Source organism: Aotus nancymaae, unplaced genomic scaffold (genome assembly GCF_030222135.1).
Source record: "Aotus nancymaae isolate 86718 unplaced genomic scaffold, 86718_ANA_hifiasm-v0.15.2.pri h1tg000014l, whole genome shotgun sequence".
NCBI lineage: Eukaryota > Metazoa > Chordata > Mammalia > Primates > Aotidae > Aotus > Aotus nancymaae.
In genome coordinates this window covers 120,436,166-120,453,618 of record NW_026988425.1, presented here as the reverse complement: position 1 = coordinate 120,453,618, position 17,453 = coordinate 120,436,166, and the positions used below count along the sequence as shown (strand labels likewise).

At 50.8% G+C, this 17,453-nt stretch overlaps 1 protein-coding gene across 1 annotated transcript; it reads left to right on the top strand.

The window, feature by feature from the left end:
• The first annotated feature begins 1,082 nt into the window (after nucleotides 1–1,082).
• TTLL13 (tubulin tyrosine ligase like 13) lies at nucleotides 1,083–17,418 on the top strand. Its single transcript, XM_064376286.1, is given in 17 exon segments — nucleotides 1,083–1,339; nucleotides 1,666–1,687; nucleotides 1,689–1,710; nucleotides 3,468–3,586; nucleotides 5,390–5,520; nucleotides 5,782–5,938; nucleotides 6,939–7,082; nucleotides 7,770–7,855; nucleotides 8,169–8,400; nucleotides 8,874–9,058; nucleotides 13,808–13,993; nucleotides 14,287–14,371; nucleotides 14,373–14,465; nucleotides 14,758–14,937; nucleotides 15,740–15,851; nucleotides 16,531–16,563; nucleotides 16,566–17,418. Coding segments are annotated over 17 exon segments (2,253 nt in total). The 3' UTR covers nucleotides 16,775–17,418.
• Nucleotides 17,419–17,453: the final 35 nt, after the last annotated feature.

The window sequence follows — 17,453 nt, the reverse complement described above, 5'->3', positions numbered from 1 at the left end:
GGCGGTGGCAGCAGCCGCGGGCCGGCTTAAGTAGGCGGTGCCCCGCCGCCGCCAAGGCCGCCTGGATCTCGGAGCTAGGAGTGAACCCCTGCGGGGGAGCGGGTTCCCCCTCGCGATCGTGGGGACAGCCAGTCCTGTGAAACGAGGAGGCGGTTCCGGACGCCCAGAAACGCCCAGGGAGAACTGGAGCCGGCAGAAGAGGGGACATGAGCGGTCAGCTGAGTCCAGCCCCAGGCCGCCAGGGGAGGACCCAGCAGCCCCTCTGCTCTCCTCCGAACCACGGGTGGGCAGTCTCCGCCGTCATAGCCCAAAGGGTCTAAGCCATCCGTGCCTGGCCCGTGTGTACACGTGCGGAAAATGAGTCCTGGCCAGCCTAGGGGGCCTTTGGTCTTCATCTGTATTTTATTTTATTTATTTGTTGAGACAGAGTCTCCCTCTGTCACCCAGGCTGGAGTGCAGTGGTGTGCTCTCGGCCCATTGCAACCTCCATCTCCCAGGTTCAAGTGATTCTCCTGCCTCAGCCTCCCGAATAGAGTAGCTGGGACTACAGGCAGCGTTACTACCACGCCTGGCTAATTTTTGTATTTTCAGTAGAGATGGGGTTTCACCACGTTGGTCAGGCTGGTCTCGAACTCCTGACTTCAAGTGATTCACCCTTCTCGGCCTCCCAACGTGCTGAGATTATAGGCATGAGCTACCACACCCCGCCTTCGCTGTATTTTAAAGCGAAGGTGCCCCCAGCGCTCCCAGCCATCCTCCTTACCAATCAGGAACAAAAGAGCTGTGTTCATGGCCCGTACCATCTGTGTCCAGCTCCTGAAAGCATCCCTGTGCATTGTATGACCCAGTGTGATCCTGGATGATTGGGGCTTATCATCAGGGAATCCACATCACCGGCATCTTCCACCCCCACGCACCTCACCTACCTGGATACATCCCATTCCACAGTGAGACTGTTTTGTCCTGAAGGGACAGCAACATTCCCTTGTAACAGCAGGAAGGTCATTCCACCGGAATGACCTTCCGGGGCCTGAGGGAGGTCTGATATACACTTCATTCCCCACCCCCCTCAGAATCTGAGGATGGAGCTGAGTACCTGTAGGACCACTGAATCAGAGGAACACTATGTTGAGGAAAAGGAATGTGAGAAGTGTGTGAAAGAGGAAGCTACCATCCCCTCTAACTCTTCACAGTAGGCACTCTTAAAAGCTGACTATAAGGCCTTCAAAAATGGGGTTCCCTCACCCATTATAGCCACAAAAATTCCGAAGAAAGTCATAGCCCCAGTTGACACAGGCAACTTAGAAGCTGGGAGGAGGAAGAGAAGGCGGAAACGCAGGTAACCATTCCCTGGATCCCCTCCCTGCCCAGCTCCAGGGAGTCACCCACTGGCCTCCCTTCAGCATTTGGGGGAGCTGGGATCTAAGGTCTTCCCTTTAGCCTATAAAAGAGGACAGGAAAGGCTGGAGCATCATTAACCCTTTGATACAACAAAAACAAAATTCAGAACCATTGAGGCTGACTCATTTTGGAATCCCAGCCTGTTGATATCATCCTGGTCTTTACTTCAGGTGGTGTCTAGAGAAAAGGAACTGGGTTGTGAATTTGTTGGGTGTCTGTCCTTCCCTTCCACCCTGCCTGATTTATGCTATTCCTGCATTCCAGATCCCTGGCCATCAACCTGACCGACCAACTCCAAGTATGAGAGCGGTAAGCACCCGGCCCATCGCTCACACTGTGGTGTCTAAGAGGGTGCCTGCAGCTGCTGTTCTTCCTCTGGAATGGACCCCCAAGCAGGCTTCCAGCCCCTGGGGCCTGGCAGACTTGCTTAGAACCTGCACTGAACTTCCTAGGTGTCCTCTGCTTCAGATGCTGGCAGCTGAGACATTGCTGTTCCAGGTAGTCTCAGTGTTAGGGAGGGTATCTCTACAGTTAGCAAACACAAAAAGAAAATGTCCAAGAGCCACCACTGCCCCACCCTTCCCAGATTTTATTCATTTATTTTTGAGACAGAGTGTTGCTTTGTCATCCAGGCTGGAGTGCAGTATTGCGATCACAGCTTACTGCAGGCTTGAACTCCTGAGCTCAAACCATCGTCCTACCTCAGTCTCCCAGTAGCTGGGACTACAGGCCTGCACCACTATGCCCAGCTAATTCCTATTTCGTTTTCCTTGAGATGAAGTTTCACTCTTGTTGCCCAGGCTGTAGTGTAATGCGGTGATCTCGGCTCACTGCAACCTTCACCTCCCAGGTTCAAACGATTCTCCTGCCTCAACCTCCTGAGTAGCTGGGATTACAGGCAAGTGCCACCACATCCAGCTAATTCTATATTTTTAGTAGAGATGGAGTTTCTCCATGTTGGCCAGGCTGGTCTTGAACTCCTGACCTCAGGTGATCCACCTGCCTCGGCCTCCCAAAGTGCTGGGATTACAGGCATGAGCTACCACACCCAGCCTGCCCAGCTAATTCTAAGATTTTTTTTGTAGATACAGAGTCTTGCTATGTTGCCTCTGCTGGTCTTGACCTCCTGGGATCAAGTGTTCCTCCTACTTCAGCCTCTCAATGCCCTTGGCTAACAGGCATGAGCCACCATGCCATCCCCTTTGGCAGATTAATTTACCAGAGATGAAACAAGATTAAAACAGTTTTTTTTTCTTTTCTTTTTTTTTTTTTTAAGATGGGGTTTCACCATGATGGCCAGGCTGGTCTTGAACTCCTGACCTCAGGTGATCCACCCACCTCGGCCTCCCAAAGTGCTGAGCCACCACACCTGGCCAAAACAGTTTTTTCAAGGACTGTTTGAAGGGGCTTCAGCAATTAAGAAAAAACAATGGCCACCTAGGTCCTTCCCCTAATATTCCCTCTGTCATCTGTGCAAGGGGCCATCCCAAATGTGAAGTGCCAGTGTGATCCCCTACCTATAGGCAGCTCTCCAAGCCATAAACAGCCCTGATTGAGAAAGAAGACTGACAGGAGCAGCCGGGCGCGGTGGCTCAGGCCTGTCATCCTAGCACTTTGGGAGGCCAAGGCGGGTGAATCTCCTGAGGTCAGGAGTTCAAGATCCAGCCTGGCCACCATGGTGAAACCCCATCTCTACTAAAGATACAAAAATTAGCCAGTCGTGGTGGTGCCTGCTTGTAATCCCAGCTACTCGGGAGGCTGAGTCACGAGAATTGCTAGAACCCAGGAGGCAGAGGTTGCAGTGAGCTGAGACCACGCCATTGCACTTTAGCCTGGGCAACAAGAGCGAGACTGTGTCTCAAAAACAAACCAAAAACAAAAGAACCAGGCTCTAGTTTTCTCTGCCAGATATTTTGGAAGGGCCCTGACAGCCCCCAAGCACTTGAAATTGCCATGTGGTCACCGAAGTCAGGGCTGAGGTGAGAAGTACCTCCATCTTCAGCCTGCCCTCGGGTCAGGTGTGTGCCTTAGCTGACCCAGCTCCACTGATCTCCTTGTCTCTGCAGTGCGTCGGGCAGCCCACATGTGTGGCCTGAAGGAGGTTGGGGAGGAGGAAGAGTGGACTGTGTACTGGACAGACTGCGCTGTCTCGCTGGACCGAGTCATGGAAATGAAGAAGTTTCAGGTACCAATATCCTGGCCTAAGAGCCTACAGGACTAGCGTCCCAGAATGACTATTCCCATCTCCTTGCCCAGATACCCAAGACTGCTACTCTTTGTGGCTGCCCGCCGTGCAGACAGGAAACACCCCCCCCACCAGGGTCTTCTTTTGCAATGGAAAGATCTCTTAGATCTCTGGAATTACCCAAAGGAAGTGTCTGGTGGGCACATCCTGTCCCATTATTTGCGCTTTGCTTGGTGGCAACTGTATGAAACTGACCCTCTCCCGGGTCGGGGAGCCCATCTTAGGGGGAATACTGGAAGGCAGCTTCAGAGCTACCAGCAGGGCCGGTTGAATGATCCAGCCTTCTCAGCAACTTAGCCTTGCATTCCACATCCATTAGGAGAGCTCGGGATCCAGGTTCAACCAATTCTCCTGCCTCAGCCTCCTAAGTAGCTGGGATTACAGACACGTGCCAGCATACCCAGCTACTTTTGTATTTTTAGTAGAGACAGGGTTTCTCCATATTGGCCAGGCTGGTCTCAAACTCCTGACCTCAGGTGATCCACCTGCCTCAGCCTCCCAAAGTGCTGGGATTACAGGTGTGAGCCACCACGCCCAGCCTGACCATACAAAAATTAGATGGGGGTACAGGGTCTGTACAACAGACCCTGTGTTAAGTGCTTTCAGGTTAGTACTGCATTAAATCCTCAAGAACAGCACTGAGCAGCAAATATCCCTTGGTTAGGACGTGGAGGGTCAGAAGTACTCAGTTCATACAGTGAGTGCAGCCAGTGATTGGGAAAGCCAGTAGTCTCAGTGTTAGGGAGAGTATCTAAGAGAGCACTTACCAGGCTGGGTGTGGTGGCTCATGCCTGTAATCCCAGCACTTTGGGAGGCCAAGGCGGGCAGTTCACCTGAGGTCGGGAGTTCAAGACCAGCCTGACCAACATGGAGAAACCCCATCTCTACTAAAAATACAAAATTATCCGGGCATGGTGGTGCATGCCTGTAATCCCAGCTACTCAGGATGTTGAGACAGGAGAATTGCTTGAACCCAGGAGGCAGAGGTTGCAGTGAGCCGAGATTGTGCCATTGTACTCCAGCCTGGGCAACAAGAACGAAACTCCATCTCAAAAAAAAAAAAAAAAAATAGCGAGCGCTTAGCCTGCTCTTTGTGACTGTCCCCCTGTGCAGACGGGAAAGACCGCCCCCAGGGTATTATTTTCCAGTGGAAGGATTCTCCTCTTGGGTCTCTGGAATTACCTGAAGGAAATGTCTGGTGGGCACATCCTATCTTATTATTTGCTCTTTGCTTGGTGGCATCTCAGATGCTGCCTCCCATCCAACAGGACAGAGCAGCCGGGGGTTTCTGGCAGGCACCAGGGCGATGCCACACCCTCTCTGGGTGCCATGGCACCACGGCACCACATTCCTTGAGGCTGGTTCTTGGTTTCCTTTTCTTGTTTGTGTCTTTTGGGAAGTGCTTTCGTCTCATTGTCTGCTTTGTGCTATGGAGCAGCAGCTATTGGTTTAGAACTACACCTGGTGGGCTGAGGGATGTTGGAAGGTGGCTGGAAGGCCCACAGTCTTGGCTGGTACATCCCTCCTTGCTGCCCCTCATTTGCTGAGCTCGGTGTGGGCGTGTGTGTCGGGTAGAGGCCACGGAGGGGTTGCTCACCTGCCTTAGGGAATCTTCCTATTTTTGCCTTGGGGTCCTTGGTGCAGTGCTTACCTCCACTGTGACTTCTCCCTTCACCTTCCCAATCCTCCTCTAGGAACTGCCACTTACTCTGGGGCTAGTATAACTAACTGGCTGTGTTTCAGAAAATCAACCACTTCTCTGGCATGACAGAAATCTGTCGCAAAGATCTGCTGGCTCTGAACCTCAGCCGCATGCACAAACTCTACCCCTCTGAGTACAACATCTTTCCCCGCACCTGGTGCTTCCCCGCAGAGTGAGTGGGCTGCTTCCCATACTGAGATACCACAGGGAGGAAAAGGGTTGCTCCCAGAGTTCCCTCCAGACTCTGGCCTTGTGACCTAGGAATGTCTCAGAGGGATGGAAGTGGAAAAAAGTTTCAGCTGGCCAAAGAAAAGAGGGTCTGAGACTGAGTGCTCCACGAAGAGCATGGACTAGATAGCAGGAAGAGCTCTGTGGGGCCCTGGGCCAGCTATGGTGCATAGAAACCTTTTGACCAGGCCCTGTCTGCACATAGCTCTGGGGACTTCCAGTCCTATGGTCGTCAGCGAAAAGCCCGCAGGTATATCTGCAAGCCAGACAGTGGCTGTCAGGGACGTGGCATCTTCATCACCCGAAATCCCTGGGAGATCAAGCCAGGAGAGCATATGATCTACCAGCAATACATCTCCAAGGTGAAGGATGCCTCAGGATCATCAGCCTCCCCCAACCCCCAGCACTGGGCTGCCTCGTCTCTCCCAAAGCCAGAGAGGAAGCTGGTTTTAAGCTTCTACCCCTCCCACTAGACCCGTTTTCCTGGAGGCAGTATCCAGCCATGGTTCAGAACCAGCCTGCCTGGGGTTGAATCTCAGCTTTCCACTTCCCAGATATGCGACCTGGGGCAAGTTTCTTACCCTTTCTGTGCTTCTGTCTCCTCATTTATTTATTTTTATTTTTATTTTTTTTTTTTGAGATGGAGTCTCACTCTGTTGCCCAGGCTGGAGTGCAGTGGTGCAATCTTGGCTCACTGCAACCTCAGCTTTCCAGGTTCAAGTGATTCTCCTGCCTCAGCCCCCTGAGTAGCTGGGATTGCAGGTGCCCCACCACCATGCCCAGCTAATTTATATATATATATTTTTTGAGACAGAGTCTTGCTCTGTTGCCAGGCACCAGGCTGGAGTGCAGTGGTGCAATCTTGGCTCACTGCAACCTCCGCCTTCTGGGTTCAAGTGATTCTCCTGCCTCAGCCTCCTCAGTAGCTGGGATTGCAGGTGCCCTGCCACCACGCCCAGCTAATTTTTGTATTTTTTTAGTAGAGACGGGGTTTCACCATGTTGGCCGGGCTCAAACTCCTGACCTCGTGATCCACCCACCTCAGCCTCCCAAAGTGCTGTGATTACAGGCGTGAGCCACCACACCAGGCCTAATTTTTGTATTTTTAGTAGAGATGGGGTTTCACCATCTTGGCCAGGCTGGTCTTGAACTCCTGACCTCATGATCCACTCGCCTCAGCCTCCCAAAGTGTTGAGATTACAGGCATGAGCCACTGCACCCGGCCTCTTATCATTTATTAAGTGGGAGTAATAACAGTTACTATTTTACTTGGTTGTTGTGGAAATTCAACAAGCTGTGTATATGAAACACATAGTAGGCACCTGAAAAGTGTTATTCCCTCATGGATTTGCACGCTTCCAGCCCTTCCTCATTGATGCCTTCAAGTTTGATATGAGAATCTACGTCCTGATCACATCCTGTGACCCTCTCCAGATCTTCATGTATGAGGAGGGCCTGGCCCGTTTTGCCACCACGCCCTATGTGGAGCCCAGCCATAACAACCTGGTAAGGGGGCCAGGAAGCACTCTTCCCTTCCACTGCCATGAGTGCTGAGGTTCTCTAGAGAAACACGGTAGAGCCGGGTGTGGCGGTGCATGCCTGTAGTCCCAGCTACTCAGGAGGCTGAGGCTAGAGGATCGCTTGAGTCCAGGAGATCTGGGCTGTAGCGCGCTATGCCAATCAGGTGTCCGCACTAAGTTTGGCATCAATATGGTGACCTCCCGGGAGCAGGGGACCACCAGGTTGCCTAAGGAGGGGTGAACCAGCCCAGGTTGGGAACAGAGCAGGTCAAAACTCCCATGCTGATCAGTAGTGGGATCGCGCCTGTGAATAGCCACTGCACTCCAGCCTGGGCAACGTAGAAAGACCCTGTCTCTTAAAAAAAAAGAGAGAGAGAAACACGGTAGAGAGGTTTGTCACCATCACCAGAAAACAAGGAATGAAGCCAGAGAGAGCTGCAGCATCCGGCTGGGTGGCAAGCGTTTGGTGGGTGGTGACTGAGAAAAGGTCAGCGCTCGGAGGAGTTCAGCTCGCCCTCTTGCCCAGGATCGTCCAGAAGAGCTAACCCTCTCTCTGATGGAGAGAGACAGATGAGAGATCCTGGGGAGGAGTGGGGAGTAACAAGGCAATGAAGGGCTGGAGAGGATGGCCGCATGCAGACAGTCTGAGACCACAGGGCCGCTCTCTCCACAGGACAATGTCTGCACGCACCTGACCAACTATGCTATCAACAAACACAATGAGAATTTTGTCTGGGATGGCGCTGTGAGCAGCAAGAGGTAATCCCTCTTGTTTTCTCCTGCTTCCTCCGCCCCTTAGCCCCATAGTCCCAGTAGCCCATGAAACCAAGTTGGCTCTTGGGAGGCTAATTGCCTAGGGAAACTCAGCCTTTATAGACCCTGTCCTGCACCTGTACTTTGGAGCACTAAATGGAGCCCCAACCCCACCCTGATAACTAGTCCCTGGTCCAAACTGCTAGCAGCCCTTCCGAGCCAGGGCATGCATTTAGGGTTAGTTTGAGGGAGCCTCTTGCCTACAGCGTGGCCCCAGTGGCCTAGAAATTGGCCTTCCTCTGAGCACTGGGCCTCGCAGGAAGCTGTTGACACTCAACATCTGGCTGCAAGAGCACAGCTACAACCCTGGAGAGCTGTGGGGGGACATCGAGGACATCATCATCAAAACCATCAGCTCAGCCCATCCTGTTCTTCGCCACAACTACCGAACCTGTTTTCCCCAGTATCTGAGTGGAGGTACATGTGCCTGTTTTGAGATCCTTGGTTTTGACATCTTGCTGGACGACAAGTTGAAGCCTTGGCTGCTAGAGGTGTGGATTATCTCCTAGGCTTTGCAAAACCAAGGTCCAGAGGCCTCCTTGAATGGGACACCTGGGCAGGGGTATACTCAGGTGGTGAGACACAGAATGGGAGATGCAGAAGCCCTGGGGTGGGTGGGAATCTGCAGAAGCCATAAGATCTCTGCCTTTTTGACCTGCTGAATCAAATCTTGGTGGTTTCTGGCTTCTACCATAGGAATGCAGGTTTTGGATCCCCAGTGCCCTAATGTAAGCCTTTAGGGACACACTGTCCACAGAGGTAGGCAGGCTGATTTGCTCTCACGGGTCTGTGACTTGGAGGGATGGCTATGGCAGAGTTTTGTGGCCTTGGAAGCCAGAGCATCCAGCCCCTCTGGCTGAGGCCATGTGAGAGGAATATCTTAGACTCGCTAGTTATGCCTGCAGGCAGCCACCACCTGCTCAGACGGTCGAGGAAAGGGGTGTATAATGACTCCTCCTGGCAGGTAAACCACTCTCCAAGCTTTACCACAGACTCATGCCTTGATCAAGAGGTAAAGGATGCACTTCTCTGCGACTCTATGACCCTCGTCAACCTCCGGGCCTGTGACAAAAGGAAGGTGATGGAGGGAGAGAAGCGGCGAGTCAAGGAGCGGCTTTTCCAGTGCCACCAACAGCCACGAGAATCTAGGTGTGCTAGGCGCCTGGCATGTGTTTAGTTCTTCATGATTACTTCCTGAGAGTAAAAGGCTTTCTTTAGATGAAGAATGTGGCCTGGGCCTGACTGGCTATTAAAAACAACTTTTTGCATAGATAATACATTCATATTTGCATTAAAAAATCATAGGGCCATGCTTGGTGGCTCATGCCTTGTAATCCCAGCACTTTGGGAGGCCGAGGTCAGAGGATTGCTTGAGCTCAGGAGTTCAAGGTCAGACTGGGCAATATGTGAGACCCTGTCTCTAAAAAACAAAAAAGAAAGAAAATAATATTAAAAAATAAAAAATTAGCTGGGCATGGTGGCATGCTTGTATTCCCAGCTACTCAGTAGGCTGAGGTGGGAGGGTTATTTGAGCCCAGGAGATTAAGGCTGCAGTAAGCCATGTTTGCACCACTGCACTTCAGCCTGGGCAAAAGAACAAGAGACCCTGTCTCAAAAAAAAATCAAAACCGGATGCAGTGGTTCAGGCCTGTAAACCCAGCATTTTGGGAGGCCGAGGTGGGTGGATCACTTGAGGTCAGGAGTTTGAGACCAGCCTGGCCAACATGGTGAAACCCCATCTCTACTAAAAATACCAAAAAAAATCAGCCAGGCATGGTGGTGAGCGCCTGTAGTCCCAGCTGCTCAGGAGGCTGAGGCATGAGAGTCACTTTAACTCCAGAGGCGGAGGTTGCAATGAGCCGAGATCGTGCCACTGCACTCCAGCCTGGGTAACAGAGCAAGACTGTCTCAAAACAAAAACAAACAAAAGTATCCTATATCACGGATATGTTCAAAATCTTAAAAATACAGAGGATAGTCTTCTCCTTCCCTTCTCTAGCTACTCAGTTTTCCTCCCTGGAGCCAACAACATTCCCACTATCATGTGTAGAGGGTATGCATTTAATAGACGTATGTATTTATACCAAATATTTTTCTCCCTGCCCACCGAGAGAGAGGCATAACTTTCACACTCTCTGCACCCTGCTTTGCAATGTACACACTCTCTGCACCCTGCTTTGCAATGTATTTTAGAGCCATTCTCAAATTAGCACATAAGGAGCTTTCTGTGGTTTGATTCACTGGTTCGTTTTTCTAACAAAGCTCCTTTAGAAACCAGTTCCTGAGAAACTTTGTAATAAAGGAACACAGAAAACAGTTTAGTCATTCAATAATAGAGAATTGTTTATATCTGTGTCAGTCACCCATTGTTGTTTTCTTTGTAAAATGAGTTACAAACATGGTGATTGGTTACCAATACTAAAATTGTAAATTGTTAATGATACATACAAATGAGTTTGAGTAGATGTCTGCTTATCACTATGATCACAGTGCTCCTCCCCACTTGCATTCCAATACGCAGGGGCAGTGTGTGTTTGATTCCCCATGAGAGCTGCAGGGCCTGGTCCACTGTAAGCACTCAGATATCTGCATGATGAATGGGAGTGAAGTAGGACTGTAAATACGCTGGCTAATCCCACAAGACTGGACTGTGTACCTGAGGGTCATAAAATGTGTCTTTTTTTTGAGATGGAATCTCACTCAGCTCACTGCAACCTCCGTCTCCCCGGTTCAAGTGATTCTCCTGCCTCAGTCTCCCAAGTAGCAGGAATTACAGGTGTGCACCACCATACCCGGCTAATTGTTGTATTTTATTTTATTTTATTTTTGAGACAGAGTCTCACTCTGCTGCCCAGGCTGGAGTGCAGTGGTGAGATCTCAGCTCACTGCAACCTCCACCTCCCGGGTTCAAGCAATTCTTCTGCCTCAGCCTCCTGAGTAGCTGGGACTACAGGCGCGTGCCACCACGCCTGGCCAATTTTTGTATTTTTAGTAAAGACGAGGTTTCACCATGTTGGCCAGGCTGGTCTCGAACTCCTGACCTTGTGATCCACCTGCCTGAGGCATCTCAAAGTGCTAGGATTACAAGCCACCGGGCCCAGCCAATTGTTGTATTTTTAGTAGAGACGGGGTTTTGCTATGTTTGCCAGGCTGGTCTCGAACCTCTGACCTCAGGTGATCCACCTGCCTCGGCCTCCCAAAGTGCTGGGATTATAGACGTGAGCCACTAGGCCAGACCAAAATGTGTCTTTCAATAAGAAAAATGCTTGAACAGTACTGGACTAAATAAACAAAATACAATCGTACGCTAGAGTACTAGGCAGCCATTTAAAAATATTGTGGTGGCCAGGTGCGGTGGCTCACGCCTGTAATCCCAGCACTTTGAGAGGTGGAAGGAGGTGGATCACTTGAGGTCGGGAGTTTGAGACCAGCCTGGCCAACATGGCAAAACCCTGTCGCTACAAAAAATACGAAAATTAGCCAGGTGTCATGGTGCACACCTGTGTTCCCAGCTACTCTGGAGGCTGAGGTGGGAAGATGGCTTGAGCCTGGGAGGCCAAGGTTACAGTGAGGTAAGATTGCATTACTCCAGCCTGGGTGACAGAGTGAGATCTTGTTTCAAAAAAAAAAAAATTAAATTAAAAAATAAAATAAAAATATTCTTGTATGATTTCATTTTCATTTTAAAAAAAGCAAGAAAGCAAGCAGCTGGGCGCAGTGGCTCATGCCTGTAATCCCAGCACTTTGGGAGGCTGAGGCAGGCAGATCACCTGAGGTCAGGAGTTCAAGACCAGGCACCTGGGCTACAGAGCGGGACTGTCTGTCGTCCAACCTCCAGCCTGGGCGACAGAGCGAGACTCCATAAAAAAAAAAATAAGCTGGGCATGGTGGTGTGCATCTGTAGTCCCAGCTACTCGGAAGGCTGAGGCAGGAGAATTGCTTGAACCCAGTAGGTGGAGGCTTCAGTGAGCCAAGATTGTGCCACTGCATTCCAGCCTGGGTAACAAGAGTGAAACTCCGTCTCAAAAAAAAAAAAGCAAGCAAGCACAAGCTAGTGAGTGGCAGAGCCAGGATTCAAAGTCAGGAGGTCCTCCTGTCCTAGATCCGTGCTCATAATCAACATGCTAATTGCATAATAAGATTATGGGAGGTTTTATCTTCTTTCTGCTCTTCTAAATTTTCTGTAATGAACATATATTATTTGTTTTCTCTTTTTTTGAGACAAGTCTCACTCTGTCATCCAGGCTGGAGTACAGTGCCACAATCTTGGCTCACTGCAACCTCCACCTCCTGGGTTCAAGAAAATTCTCCTGCCTCAGCTTCCCAAGTAGCTGAGACTACCAGCACATGCCAACACGCCCAGATATTTTTTTTTTTTTTTTTTGAGACAGAGTTTCGCTCTTATTGCCCAGGCTGGAGTGCAATGGCACGACCTCGGCTCACTGCCACCTCTGCCTCCCAGATTTAAGCAATTCTCCTGCCTCAACCTCAACCTTCTGAGTAGCTGGGATCACAGGCATGCGCCACCATGCCCAGCTAATTTTGTATTTAGTAGAAACGGGGTTTCTCCATGTTGGTCTGGCTGGTCTCGAACTCCCGACCTCAGGTGATCCACTCGCCTTAGCCTCCCAAACTGCTGGGATTACAGGCGTAAGCCAATGCGCCCAGCCAATTTTTGTATTTTTAGTAGAGATTGGGTTTCACCATGTTGGCCGGGATGGTCTCCATCTCTTGACCTCATGATCTGCCCACCTCAGCATTTCAAAGTACTGGGATTACAGGTGCGACCCATCATGCCCGGCCAAATTTTTGTATTTTTAGTAGAGACTTGGTTTCACTATGTTGGCCAGGCTGGTCTCAAACTCCCAACCTCAAGTGATCCACCCGCCTCAGCCTCCCAAAGTGCTGGGATTACAGGCGTGAACCACCAAGCCCGGCCACATTTTTTTTTTTTTTTTTTTTTTTTTTTTGAGACGGAGTTTCGCTCTTGTTACCCAGGCTGGAGTGCAATGGCGCGATCTCGGCTCACCGCAACCTCCGCCTCCTGGGTTCAGGCAATTCTCCTGCCTCAGCCTCCTGAGTAGCTGGGATTACAGGCACGCGCCACCATGCCCAGCTAATTTTTTTTGTATTAGTAGAGACGGGGTTTCACAATGTTGACCAGGATGGTCTCGATCTCTTGACCTCGTGATCCACCCGCCTCGGCCTCCCAAAGTGCTGGGATTACAGGCTTGAGCCACCGCGCCCGGCCATTTTTTTTTTTTAATGAAAAGCTTACATCAAAGCATGTTACTTTTACAATCAGAAACCTAAAAGACTGTATAACAGAGTGCTAGCTTACAAGTAGACCCCTCTCCACTACTCGTAAAGAAAATTACAAGTACTGATGAAAATCAGGCCAGGTGTGGTAGCTCGTGCTTGTAATCCCAGCATTTTGGGAGGCCAAGGTGGGTGGATCACTTGAGGTCAGGAGTTTGAAACCAGCCTGGCCAACATGGTGAAACCCTGTCTCTACTAAAAATATAAAAATTAGTCAGGCGTGGTGGTGCATGCCTATAAACCCAGCTACTTGGGAGGCTGAGGTAGGAGAATTACTTAAATCTAGGAGGCAGAGGTTACAGGGAGTCAAGATTGTGCCACTGCACTCCAGCCTGGGCGACAGAGCAAGACTCTGTCTCAAAAAAGAAAAGAAAATCAGATTTCTGGAAGTCAAGCCTATTTTCATGGCTGCACACATGTGGGGCTGGCCAAAGTTGGGTCTGGCAGTTTTCCCTACTTAGGCAGGGGCCCGGGAGGTCAAGAAGCCAGCAGGAGGGTCTCCAAAGCTCAGCCAGTCTTCCTTTCTCTACTGAACATCCCCACAGCCCTCCTCTGGCTCATTGAGCTTGCTTTCCACAGGAAAGAAAAAACTGAGCCATCCCAAGTGGCAATGCTGGACCAGGAACAGTATGAGGATTCCCACCTGGGAAAATACCAGCGCATCTACCCTGGGCCTGACACGGAGAAGTATGCCCACTTCTTCAAGCACAATGGCTCCCTCTTCCAGGAGACTGCTGCTTCCAAGGCCAGAGAGGAGTGTGCCAGGTACTATGACTGACATTCTCCTCTGCACACCTAGGTGGGGACAAGTCCTGCAGCAGCATTGCTCCCCAGCAGGGAAGCCAGACACTTGTAGAAGGAGGAATGGAGCTATAATCCTATCCGACTCTTAGTGGCTCTTTTCAGTTTAGGAGGTTTCCTGTCTTCCCCCTCATTGCTCTCTCATCAGTCCAAAGAACAGATTGTAATTTCCTACTCTTTCCCCATCTCCATTTTTCCTCACCTCTCTTCTCCCCAACACCAATTCCCTAGTGTCTGAAGCTGCTGTGTCTTGTCAGGCAGCAACTGGAGGAGATCCGCCTGAAGCAGGAACAGCAGGAGAACTCGGGCATTAAGAGACAAAAGGCCAAGGACCTTTTGTCCTTGTGAATCCGCTGGGGAGAAGAGCCGGCCCAGGCCAGGGCTCCAGAGCCTTTCTACATGCGTGGTTTACGGGAACCACAATTGGGAGAAACAGGTGTCAGGGGTTTTGTGGCTCTTCTCTTTCTGCAGGAAAATGGGGTGGGACAAGTAGAGAGGGGAATCTCTGCTGTCTTCTCCTCCCTTTGCATGAGAGAGAGGGGAGTTTCTAATCAGTAAATTGAATCTGGCCCTTTGGAAGAAGAGGTGAGAGAATGGACAGCAAAAGGAACTGTACTGGGTCGGGGAAGGGATGAGGGTAGAGCAGGCAGGAGGCCTGCAGCCATCCTGGGGGATGGTTTGGGACTCATCCTCGGAGATCCTGCATTTATCTCTCATGTACCTTGTAGCTGCTGCCAGGACAGCTGGACACCATGAGGCCTCAAGAGATTGTGGAAGAGGAAGAGCTGGAGCGGTTGAAGGCCCTGCTATGAAGGGAGACGCTCATCCAAAGCCTGGGTATTGTAGAGCAGCTCACCCGCCTGCAGCGCCCTGGCCCCCAGGGCCAGAAAAAACTTCATGAGTGTCGGGCGAGGGTCCCCGTGAAGCCTCCCAGAAGAAAAGGGAACAAGGGCTGTTGTCCCAGCACATGGTTGTGGCCTCATCAAAGGAGGCTTGTGTGATCATGTCTGTCAGTGGAGCCTGGGAAAGCAGAGTGCACTGGTGGGGCCTTGGGAGAGGGTCTGTTGATTCCTTTTGCATCTATTCCCAAGCTCCTTTGTTTTAGGTATGACATCCAGAAAAGTGCAGCTCCAAATCCTCTCATTGACAAGAAACTTACTCTCTATATTCCTGTCCCAAAATAACCCCACACCCATGACTGACAAATATCAAGGCCACCACCCTCAGTGGCTTCTGTACTATTTTCTCCCTAGCACTGCCAGTGCCCTGGCTCTCATGGGAGATAAGTAAACAGTCTTGGGCCAACAAAACAGCTGCCGCTTTCACTATTCCCTGGGCTAGCAGCAAACCTGTTGGGTCTTCTGTTTTTGTTGAACCCCAGAGGAGTATCTGGTTAAACAGTGGCCATGGCCTAGAACAGATTTTTTTCAGTTACCTCCTTCTTCCAATGCTCCATCCAAACTCACATAAACATGTGGTAAGGGACTGCTCTTCTCCTCTAGCCTAGATTTCATTAGGACAGGCTAGGCAGTCAAGAACTGAAGTCTGTGAGTCTGGACCTATTGGTGCTCCTAAGAGGGGCTGCCACAGAGCAGGGCCCTTTTCATTTCCTGCATCCAGTCTCTGCCCCATGAATCAATCCCCAGGATCTTAGGGCCACTGCTAAGCATGAATGCTGCAATCCCACATGTTCCCCGGTGCCATCTGCAGCCCAAGAACTTCAACTGGACAGGAGAGCCAGCAGCCATCAACCCCTGTTCATTATCAATGAAGAAGGCTGGGAGGCACTATTTTCCCAGTGCCAGAATCAGGCTCACTAGCCATAAGTATGCAAAACTAGCTTTGGTCACTTGGACCTGTGTAAATGTCACTAGTAAACATAGAGCTTGGATGCTCCCAAAATATAATATGGCACTTTCACCAGGGCGAGAATGGGGAAGTTAGGGTATCCATTTATTTACTCCTTTCTTTTTTGTTTTTTTGAGACAAGATCTCTATCTGTTGCCCAGGCTGGAGTACAATGGCTTGACCTCACCTCACTGCAACCTTGGCCCACAGGCTCAAGCAATTCTCCTGCCTTAGCCTCCTGAGTAGCTGGGACTACAGGCACATGCCAGCATGCCTGGCTAACTTTTGTATTTTTTTATTTTCGCCATGTAGCCCAGGCTGGTCTTAAATTCCTGAGCTCAGGTGATTTGCCCATCTCCGCCTCCCAAAGTGCTAGGATTACAGGTGTGAGTCACCGCAGCAGGCCTGTTTAATCGTTTCTGGACAGTAGACCGTGGTGATAGAAATGGCAAAAATACAGTCCTAGTACTCAACAAAGGTAACAGGAACATGGACAAGTAGACATACCAATCCAGTGGCAATACAGTGTGGTAAAGACAGTGGAGGGACGCATGGGATGCCCTTCTTCTGTGTCATTGGGCCACAGTTGGGAAAGAGACGAGCAAATCTCTTCCATGAGTACCAACTCAGGGACATCCATGATTCCACTGCAGAAGGCCAAGCCAGCAGAAGGCTAGAAGCCATAAACGAGTCCTGGCAGGATCAGTGCCACCCACTTTAACCCTAAAGCAGGCCTATCTTCTGCAACCGGAAAGGGTGGCATCTGACTCCTGGGCTAAATGCACCCTGCCCTCTGTGGTAAACTCTGAACACAGAGCAGCCAAGGTTCCCCTCTGCCCTGCGTCTGCACCGGTGCTGCAGCGTTCCAGAACACTCTTCATCAGTCAGTTCAGGTAAAAGCAGGAGGGAAACCCAGCACTCTACCTCTCCTGAAGAACCTCCCCAGGTTTCCAAAGGGGCAAAGGGCATTCAATCTGTGCTAAATGAAAGATTGCCACCAAGTTCCACTTTGAAAAGCCCTGCCCAGGAACCCTATTTGCATAAAGCAAAATACAAAGACACCAAGAATTCCTCAATACCCTAAGATTATCTGGGGATCGGGAAAGACTAGAAGATGAAGAGGCGCTAAGGACAGTCACGTACTGATTTCTGCTCATCAAGCCTTAGCCTGGGTTTGTCGCTAGGTGATGGGTCTGAACCCTAGGTGCGGCCCGGGGCTGAAGGCCATCCAGGAGACAAAGAGCCCCTTTCTCAGAGGAGTCGAGTGCCCAAGTCACAGGGCTGTCGCCGTCAGAAGACCGGTGAGCGGAAGCCCTGCCCACGGCGGTGGCGGAGACAGGCAGGCGTGCGCAGCCGCTGGGGCGGAGAGACGGCGCTTGGAAACTGAATCTGTTTTTTAATTAAAGTTTATGCCGTTTTCCAGGCGCGTCCTATGCCTCATTTCGGCGCTCGCGTTTCAGGGAAGCCCTCTCCACGGTTACAGCCACGGAGGGTGGGCCAAAGAGCACCGCAGGCCCAGGTCTTCCCCAAACCGAGTGAGGCAGGAAACTTCCGGCCCGCCCCTTTCACTTCCGGT